The following is a 9,892-nucleotide window of genomic DNA, read 5'->3' on the forward strand; positions in this document are numbered from 1 at the left end:
CCATCATGATCCAACAATGTACCTATCAGAATAGGCTACATCATGATGGATATGGTCAAGTCAAGGACTATAATAAATGAATTCATAATCTTAGTCTACTAAATCAAGTAGACCTATTTCAATATATCAATATCTTACATCATAAAAATATTGCATAATTTCATAAGAAACTGAACATTTATTTGTTAATAATAAAGGCATTATATATATATTATGTTGGGCCACATTATTCTAACAGAAAGCTTATAAAACAACTAAAAAATTTAAAAATAAAACACAAACAATTTAATGGAGATGTCACCTTTTTGTAATACATATGACAGGTTTTCTTAATGCTGCATAAGTTTTAGACGTATTTTAATTAAGTTTTAATTAAAACTTTTCCAGATCCAAAGTTTTGAAACTATCAAAAATTAAGGAGAATTAGATAATTTTTTTTAAAAAAAATCAAGCTAAAATATGAGGGCATTAAATATTTTGTACAAGTCTACTTCGCAGTTGGCAAATATACTAAATAGAGAGAAACTGCCACCACAAAAGCAGTTGATAGATAAATTATCTTACTGCCAATCTGACAAAGAATAATAGAGGGAGATTGAATCTTATTTTATATATAAATTTGGTCCCACATCTAAAATTTCGAACCAACTTGTCAAAGATCTCCCATTCTTTGAAATCTTTATACTACAAAATTTGACTGTTAGATTAGATATATATATTATATTGTTTTTCACCAAACCATTACTTCAGACTTCAGAGGTAGCTATATATATATATACAAGTTTATCAAAAAAAAAAAAAATATATATATATATATACAAAAATCAAAGTCACAGAGCTTACAATCAATCCGAGACTCTCAAGACAAAAAGAAAAAATGGATAGCAGCAGAATTGGAATTGCAGAAGAAGGAGGACCCTATTCCTATCACCCTCTTGCTGAAGGAGACACCATTTCTTCCGATGATGTGCGCTTGAAACAGCTCGGTTACAAGCAAGAACTCACTCGTGGCCTCTCGTATGCTTGCTTTCTTTTCTTTTCTCTTCTTTTTTTTATAATTTTTTTTTTAAATTCAGCACCCACATTTGTTATATTAGTTTATGTGAGAAATCTCTCATGCATAGGTATTTCAATTTTCATAAAATAATAACCCGATTATAACTCTATTTCATTCATCGGATATATACATTTTATCTTTTACAGCGTGTAAACCTTACATTAGATACACAAGATGTATAGTTCCGAACAAAACTTTAGAAAATGAAAGAACACATTTTGTAATGGTTTTGGTCATAGAGTAACTTCAAGTTAATTAGACTATTCGAGCCCCACTTTATTTCATACCCTTTTGGGGATTTATCAAAAAAAGCTATGTACAAGGTTTAAAATGTACTGTGGAATCTAAAATAGAAGAAATGGAACCAAATGTAGTAATGGGTTTTGTTACTTTGTTTGTTGTTGCATTGTGCAGAGCAATAGCAAACTTCTCAGTAACTTTCTCCGTCGTATCAGTACTCACAGGCCTGACCACAATGTACAATACAGGCCTCACCTTTGGTGGCCTTTAACAATGGTGTATGGATGGCCCATAGTGGGAGTGTTGACCCTGATTGTGGGTCTCTCTATGGCTGAGATTTGCTCTGCTTTTCCAACTTCTGGTGGGCTCTACTTTTGGAGTGCCAAGCTCTGTGGCAGCGATTGGGGCCCTTTTGCTTCTTGGATCACTGGCTGGTACGGTTTGTTTCCTATCCTTTTGTATAATTGTATTTTGTGTCACATGTGGTAATAATAGTGTGTTGATACCGGTATTTTACCGAAAATTAAAAATTTATTGTTAAAAATACTGTAGCAAAATTATTTTTAAAAGTGTAAATAGTACTGTAGGACCTAAATTTACCTAAAAATCTGTATTTTGCTGAATTTGGTAGAAAAGTGAATAGTAATCATAAGACCCACTAAAAAATGCAAAACACACGAATTGGACAAAACGCCCAATGCAAACGCGCGCTTAATAGTCAATGCTAAAAACAATTGTTGACTTTTCTTTTCTTTTCTTTTTTAAATTTTTACTTCTTGAGTTTATTTGTTTTTGTTGGTGAGCTGGTTAACTAACTACTATACAATCCAAAACAATACCTTTCAATATGATTTGACTATGTGGGAAATGCCAGAATCAACCATATCATACACGCTATTAGAAATGACGTAAACTATTATGCACGCGTAATCATAATATATGAGTAAATAAATTATAACTATTTGCTTCTTTTTTTTTTTTTAGGTTTTCTTCCTCCCTTTTCGTCTTGTAGCATGTTTATCTTAATTAATTGAAGATTAAAAAACTAATGAATTAAATACTTAAAACACTAAGTAATTTAGAATCTCTCTTAAAAAAAAAAAAAGGGTAGGCTGGAATTTTGAAATGACATTTAGGGCCTGTTAGACATTCAGTTAATTAGTTTATTTGATTTACATATAATTTTTAAAGTTTATATACTCTCAGTCTCAGTTCATATTCTGTCTTGGCCTTTGGGGTTGGGCTATTAGTTATTACATTTCCAAACCCATAAACCATAATCATTAAGCTAACTGTTTGGGATTGGGTTGGGTTACGACGTTCTTACTAGCATTACAATTCTAGGAAAAATTGGGGGGTAAATCTATCTTTTTCAATGACTAGAAATAATAATATGACATTGGGTTGAAATTAGTTTACCAAGTGATCTTTTTTGAGTCTCTGAATATAGGTTTTAAGACTTGAGGATAAAGAAAAATATCTAATCTTAACAATGCTGAGCTCTTACATAGCATTTACAATATAGACCTATTAAATTTGATAAGTTGAAATCCTGAACTATTGTGTTAGTGTCATAACTAGAAGTTCATATTTTTGTTGGTCCATGGCCCAATTAGGACCATAGCCCAATTATGACGGCAGTCTATGATCCCAATAGATAATTGGGATCACGACCCAAGAAGTGCCTTAAGTATTGAATAGGTCTTGACCCTATGGGTAAAACTAGCTTTTCCATTCCATTTGGCCCAAGCCCAATTTTTTTGGATCATCCAATCGTACAAGGTTTATGGATTTTAAAGGACAAGTGTGGTATATCCCATTAACGATGGAAATTGAGTGATATTCTCTTAATGATGGAAAATTAATAGTTTGATTATTATGTAGTAATTCGTTATTGTTTGAATTTGTTTACAAGTAAAAGCGCTCATTCCTTTCACATGAATGATAAATCTATGTCCAAAATTGTAGGTTATCTCACACTTGTGCAAAATCATGTCTTTATAAGACATATTCAAGAAATAAATTTCTCAAATAGATTAATTTGATCTAAAATTATATTCTGAAGGCCCAATTTTTCCTTTAAAATTATTGAAACTCATTATTGCTTTGTTCATGAACTTCATCTTAGTAAAGAACAACTCATTATCTAAACTTTGTACACATTACAAGTAAATTTATGAATCATCACATCAATTGTATGATGCAAATTACTGTAACAACCATAATCCAATGAGAAAGTTAATAGTCCTTCAAAAACATAATTTTGGCGTGACAGTTTTATTGAAACATGTTTTGTTTGCTTGTCCTTTTTCTTGTGATTGCTTTTCGTTTATAAATATAGACTTATATTACTTTCTCGTAACCCAATTAGAGGGAAGGAGAAAGTGTGTGTGTGTTTGTGTTCTTTTCTTTCGTGCTCTCTATTTTTTTTTTTTTTTTTTCGTGCTCTCTATTATTATGTGATCCAAACGTGTACATTAATATTTGGTAGGTACTAAAGATAGACAATAAAATCGCAATTTAATAAGCAGAGTGGAGTAAACAAATCCACATTCGTGTAAGCTAAGCTGTCAAGTATCAATGAGGGAGAAAAAGAAGCATGTGAGTTGTGCCTAAGTTTAGGGATTCGATGAATCTCAACTTCAAGAGTAGAATTGTGCAAGAATCTGATTTGGAGTTTCATTCTTTAGATATTATAAAAGATTAAACATAATTTAATTAGAGTTTATCTAAAGAAAGCCATACTTAATTTAATAAAAAAAAAATAGTTTTGGACGGTATGAGAATACTTAAAGTGATATAAATAGTCTACCCTACATTTAGCTAATGACAAAAGTTACACACCACACCAAAAAGCCCCCCCTACAATTCGGGGCAAAGGTTTATTAAAAGTTAAAACTTCATCACGCCATATATTATCCAGTTAGAGATTCAGTTTCCATTTTCATTGTGTCTCAAAATATATCAACGTGAAGAAAATGATAACTCCATTGAAAAATGGAAATGAAAACTCAAACTTATTCCATACAAATTGAAATGTATGCAAGTCAATTTTTACAATTTTTCTACCTTTCATATATGAAATTTCTATGCAATGTGCTGTCATATATCCACCTGGTGAACGTGGTAATTAGTTTTCTCTCTCTCTCTCTCTCTCTCTCTCTCTCTCTCTCTCTCTCTCTCATGATCCACAATATACAGGCAATCCTTGACTTTTTGGGACCATCGACCATGTCCATAACTGTTTTGGTGTTTTGAATGCCTAGTGAAATAGTAGGGTTCATTCATAGTAAAAGGACTACTCCAAATATATATTTTAGGACCAAACTTTGGCAGAATTCATTCTTAAGATTTTCTACTTTAGTCAATCATATAGTTGCATTGACCAATAAATCATATAGTTCAATTTAATTGTTCTTGAGAAAAGATTATATCTATGTCTTTGTATTATATTGGTCATTGGCTCATTGCAATGCAAGTGATGTTATAGTTGATGATAATTTGTTTTGAATCATCCAATAAGGATCCTTAACATTTTAAAGTAAATCTATTAACAGGAAAAGTTTATTCTATAGTGATGATTTAGCCATTATCAATTGTGAAAAAAAAAAAATTTGTCAAATATGTTGCCACTAGATTTGTTGTTCTATTGTTTCTCAAAAAAGAAGATTTGTTGTTCTATTTTAGGTAAAAGATATTACTGCTTTGTCAAATGGTACAACACCAGAATCCTCTATAAAGTCTAGAACTAGAGGTCTATATACCGTTTGTGTCTTTGTGAATCTTATCCTTGAAGAGGTCGGACAAAGCCCAAAGCCCCAAAGTGTCTTCTTTTTTCTTTCTTTCTTTTTTTTTTTTTATTTATTTTATTTTTTTTAATATTAAGAAGAAAGGGTTTGCATGTGGTCCTTTTATTGCAGTGTTCCCACACAAGTAGGACGTCAAAGCAATAAATTATCTTATTATCATGTATTTTTGCAATCAGGCCAAAAAAGACATGTCATTGAAATGTGCACACAATTCATTGAATTCCCATTAAATGATGTCTTTGTCCTAAAAAAAAAAAAATTGCTACGTCTATAATAATTTTAAAATATTTTTACAACAAATCACAGGTAGTTAGTTGTTATTAGTTCAAATTTGAAACTAACACTAAGATTATTTTTTTGCCCTAACAATAACAACCAGTAACAACCTGCCACTTAGGATTTATTATAAAAATGTTGTAGACATATCCTTTCTAAAAAAAAATGGTGTCTTTGTGTATGTGTAAATATATATATATATATATATATAGGGTTATGTTAACGAGTGTCCTTAGAGCACTCATTAATAATTTATTTTAAGAAAGTTTTATTACTATTTTTATGAGAAATGAAAAAGTTGTCAAAATATTAATTATATTTTTTTCATTTCTCATAAATTTTTTTTTAAAATAGATTATTAATGAGAGCCCTCAGTTAGCGTTTCCCATATATATATATATATATTATTTATTTATTTATTAAATCAAACTGTATTTAAATAACAAGAAAATAACACACAATCAAAATGAATTATGCCTCCAAATTTTTTTTTTTTTTTTATAAAAAAAGTATCGAATATCCATTAATTTTTTAGCATGTGTGTTTATGACACTACTAGCTGTGTTTAAAAGTGTTTTGTTGTCCTTTGGGATCTACTAGCTGTTAAGACTTAAAAAAAATTAAAAAAAAAGGGTAAACTACGTAATTGGTCCATATTCTATATACTATATTTCAACTTGATCCCTAATATTTTAGTATTGTGTCAATTTAGTTCTACTGTTATCTTTTGGATGAAAATTTATGACGTGTCTAATGGTCAATACAAAAAATTAGCTATGTTGATGAGACAATAAACTTAAATTTTATTTTAGCTGTTTATTGTGTTAGCAATTTTCGTCTAAGATATAATATCATGGACTAAATTGACATGACATTGAAAGGTTAAGGTCAAATTGACATAATTAAAAAGTTAGAGACTAAATTAAAATATAGTGTAAAAGTTAGGGACTAAAGATATAGTTTACCAAAAAAAGAAAAAAAATGTGTTAGAACCTTATCCGTAGAATATAGTATCAAGCCTATGAAACAATCTGGTATTACCGGTATTATAATATAATAATTAAGAAAGGTCAACATGCCTACATTTAAATTTAGATACGAAAATTCAGGAAATCATCAAAATACATGTGCGAGATTCGAAGCAAAGCAAAGCACGTATATAGTCATTCACCAGTCGCCACCACCACCTTCTTCTCCAGCTATCAAAGATTCCAACTTTGTGTATATTATTGGCGGCTCTGTTTGACCATTGAATTGTGCTTATAGTCGCTACAGTGCCAATATATACACACACATTCATACATTTCTTTATTCCACGCGTTTGACTTTGCTTCTCTCTCACACACCATTCAAATTAGTATTAAAAGATCCAGAGTTATTGTATCGGTCTATCAGATACAGATTGGAAGAGAGAAAGAGAGACTCCAAGAAGGAAGGAAAGAGATTGAACATTTGGCTGAAACAACCAAAACTCAATCTTTTGCTTCCTCTTTTTCTCTTCTGACTCTTCTCTGCTGTGAGAAGATGGTTACTGGTATTGAAAACGGCAGCGTTTCTGTTGATTCAGGACATGCCAGGCTTCATGAGCTTGGCTACAAACAAGAGCTCAAGCGTGATCTATCGTAAATTTTCTCAACTACCCTTTTCTTGTTTCTCATTCTTTTGCTTTGTTTTGCTCTTTGGTCCTCAATTCATAGCAAAACTTGAAGTGGGTCACTGAGGTTTATGGGTTTGGTTATTGGGAATTGCAGGGTGGTTTCGAACTTTGCGTTTTCATTTTCTATAATCTCTGTGCTTACTGGTGTAACCACACTTTACAACACTGGGCTAACCTATGGTGGGCCAGTTTCTTTAGCTTATGGATGGTTAATAGCTGGTGCGTTCACCATGATTGTTGGGTTGTCTATGAGTGAGATTTGTTCCTCTTACCAACCTCTGGTGGTCTCTACTATTGGAGTGCAAAGCTTGCTGGCCCAGGATGGGCACCCTTTGCCTCATGGATAACTGGCTGGTAATCATTTTCTTAGAAAGTTACTTACTTTGTTGGTTTGAATTGCAGTAATCATAAGAAGAATGAAAAAAGATAAATTGGTTTGACACCTTAATTGCTTTTATCACCACTGTTTAGTTGACATAATAAGTGCTTTGATTTCGGACTAACCTTTAGTATAATTGTTGTTGTTGTTGCTGCTGTATATTTCTATGTTTGTTGAGGAATTCATGAGATCTGCAATACTTAGAATAAGGTAGTGGTTGACTTTTTATTGGGGTTTTAGAGGAAGTGGGTAGAAAAGGATCTAGGATTAGATCAATGAAAGAATGTACAATTGGGGTACATATTTGAAATGTGAGAAGCCAACAATGGCCTATTGTCCTCATGGGGAAATGGTAAACCACAAAAGGCTCTATCTTTAGAGTGTAGACTTCCTTTCTTTGTCAACAGGTCTGCGTATTTGTTACACTCCTGGTAAGCATGATGCAAGTCTCTAGGCGGAAGGTCATCATCAACCACCTGCAATCATCAGCAAGCATTCTCAGGATTTGATTTGCATTAGCTGTCTTAATAAACAGGCATCTGATTCTGATTATGACCTCGAGGGGCGTTTAGTTCAATTATCAGGGAATCAATTCCTAGGGGTTGTCAATGCTAAAGCTTCAATCATAGTAGACCATGGCATTAATTCCATATGAGCTTAAAGTCTTTGTCCTTCATAACTTCCCAATCTTAAATTATGCTGGTTTTTTCTTCTTGGTTGCCACTCTAGTTTTGTTTCCTTTGGGGCTGTGAAAAAGGTGCCAACTTCCCATGCAGGGAATTTATTTCTAATGAAAGAAACTCAATTGATCTAAGGTGATTGAGCGAACTTTAAAATGTGCTCAACACTAGTTGTTTGCTATCTCTTTTTTTTCACAACCTGTAATTACAGTGCTTGTTACAATATGCACTGTCTGTCATAAGTTGATATTTATTTGAACAATGAGTGAAAAGTGATTAGTCAATGTCATACATCTTTTAAAAAAAGAGATGGTCAGCGTTGTTTTTTGTTGCCACTAAGCCTAAATTTTAGGTATTTTGTTGAACCAGCTGGTCAAGCCATCATAAGATACAGGAATTTGAATTGCTGCAATCACATCTTCTGATGCCAGTAAATGATTTTTATGTTTATGCAGGTCAACATTGTTGGTCAGTATTACTGAGCATCATTGTCCTGGAGTTCAGTTCTTCAAAATCCACTAGGAGGTCAAGCTTGTCTTGGATTGATATATTCTGTTAAGAACTCTTAACTGATTTGGATACCTTTTCATTTGCAGTGGGCTGTCACAACAAGTATAGATTACTCACTTGCACAGCTGATTTCAGTGATAATTCTACTTAGCACAGGTGGAAACAATGGAGGGGATATGTGGCATCCAAATATGTTGTTATTTGTTTCCATGGGGCAATTTTACTCCTACATGCTATTATCAACAGTCTTCCTATCACGTGGTTATCTTTATTTGGACAAGTAGCTGCTGCATGGAACCTAGTAGGTATGAAGAGTTTCCTTGCCATTTCTCCTTTTCAAGTTTTCCCATGGTATTGCTCATGGAAATCTCTTTCTTGGATCTCTAATGCTTCTCGGCATCCTCAGGTGTCTTCGTTCTATGATTCTCATTCCCTCTGTCGCAACGGAGAGGCTAGTGCCAAGTTTGTTTTTCACTCACTTCAACACCGATAATGGTGAGGGAATCAACAGTAAAGTATACATATTGTTCTGGGACTTCTAATGAGTCAATATACCCTAACCGGGTACGATGCTCTGCTCATATGGTAAATTGCACTGTTCTCTTCATCCCTTCAAATAAAATCACTGCCTTCAGAACCAGAAAGAAAAGTGTTGATCTTGACAGTCTGAGAAGTTTCAAAACTTTTATTGGGTGACCCCATGACACTACTCAATAAAATGAACAGTTTCTTAATAACAAAATCTCTGAACAGATGGTTTTAGTTTTCAAGTATGGCTAGTCATTCTTGTAATGCGAATCCAAAATGAAATCAGGTGCTTACTTTCAGTTCTACTTGCTTATAAACTATTCAGTTAATTATTTCAGATAAACAGAATCTTAAACAAGGTATCTGGAATTTATGCCATTCTTAGTCCCAATTCTTTGAGTTTTGGCCTTTTCTTTCTGCTGATGACTTAACATTAATCATATAACTGTAACTAAATCCTACTGTTCCTGTGAATTTTAATTCTAGACAGAGGAAACCAAGAGTGCTGATAAGAATGGGCCAAGAGGAATAATCAGTTCCATTGGGATATCTGTTATTGTTGGATGGGGTTACATACTGGCATCACCTTTGCAGTGACAACATATCATACCTTTTAGATGAAAAACAATGATGCTGGTGGTTATGCCATTGCCGAATATTTTACCAAGTATTTAGAGTAGATACGGTACTGGAGTTGGAGGAATTATTTGCTTGGGATGGTTGCTGTGCCATATTTTTCTGTGGTATATGAGTTCA

At 32.7% G+C, this 9,892-nt stretch overlaps 2 protein-coding genes across 2 annotated transcripts in view; both read left to right on the top strand.

The window, feature by feature from the left end:
• The first annotated feature begins 6,534 nt into the window (after positions 1-6,534).
• LOC112038509 (uncharacterized) overlaps positions 6,535-9,892 on the top strand; it is a 34,531-nt gene continuing 31,173 nt past the window's right edge. The window contains exons 1-2 of the mRNA XM_065772389.1: positions 6,535-7,004; positions 7,134-7,393. Coding sequence (XP_065628461.1) covers positions 7,361-7,393 — 33 coding nt within the window. The 5' untranslated portion in view covers positions 6,535-7,004; positions 7,134-7,360. The remainder of the gene's footprint in view (positions 7,005-7,133; positions 7,394-9,892) is intronic.
• Positions 7,744-9,892, top strand: part of LOC112038498 (amino-acid permease BAT1 homolog) — a 10,239-nt gene continuing 8,090 nt past the window's right edge. The window contains 13 exon segments of the mRNA XM_065772417.1: positions 7,744-7,770; positions 7,826-7,849; positions 7,954-8,046; positions 8,554-8,566; positions 8,672-8,776; positions 8,779-8,913; positions 9,015-9,023; positions 9,026-9,130; positions 9,133-9,177; positions 9,180-9,193; positions 9,623-9,710; positions 9,713-9,809; positions 9,811-9,879. Coding sequence (XP_065628489.1) covers positions 7,744-7,770; positions 7,826-7,849; positions 7,954-8,046; positions 8,554-8,566; positions 8,672-8,776; positions 8,779-8,913; positions 9,015-9,023; positions 9,026-9,130; positions 9,133-9,177; positions 9,180-9,193; positions 9,623-9,710; positions 9,713-9,809; positions 9,811-9,879 — 824 coding nt within the window.

The sequence above is a fragment of the Quercus suber genome, unplaced genomic scaffold (genome assembly GCF_002906115.3).
Source record: "Quercus suber isolate HL8 unplaced genomic scaffold, Cork oak 2.0 scaffold_58, whole genome shotgun sequence".
Taxonomy (NCBI): Eukaryota; Viridiplantae; Streptophyta; class Magnoliopsida; order Fagales; family Fagaceae; genus Quercus; species Quercus suber.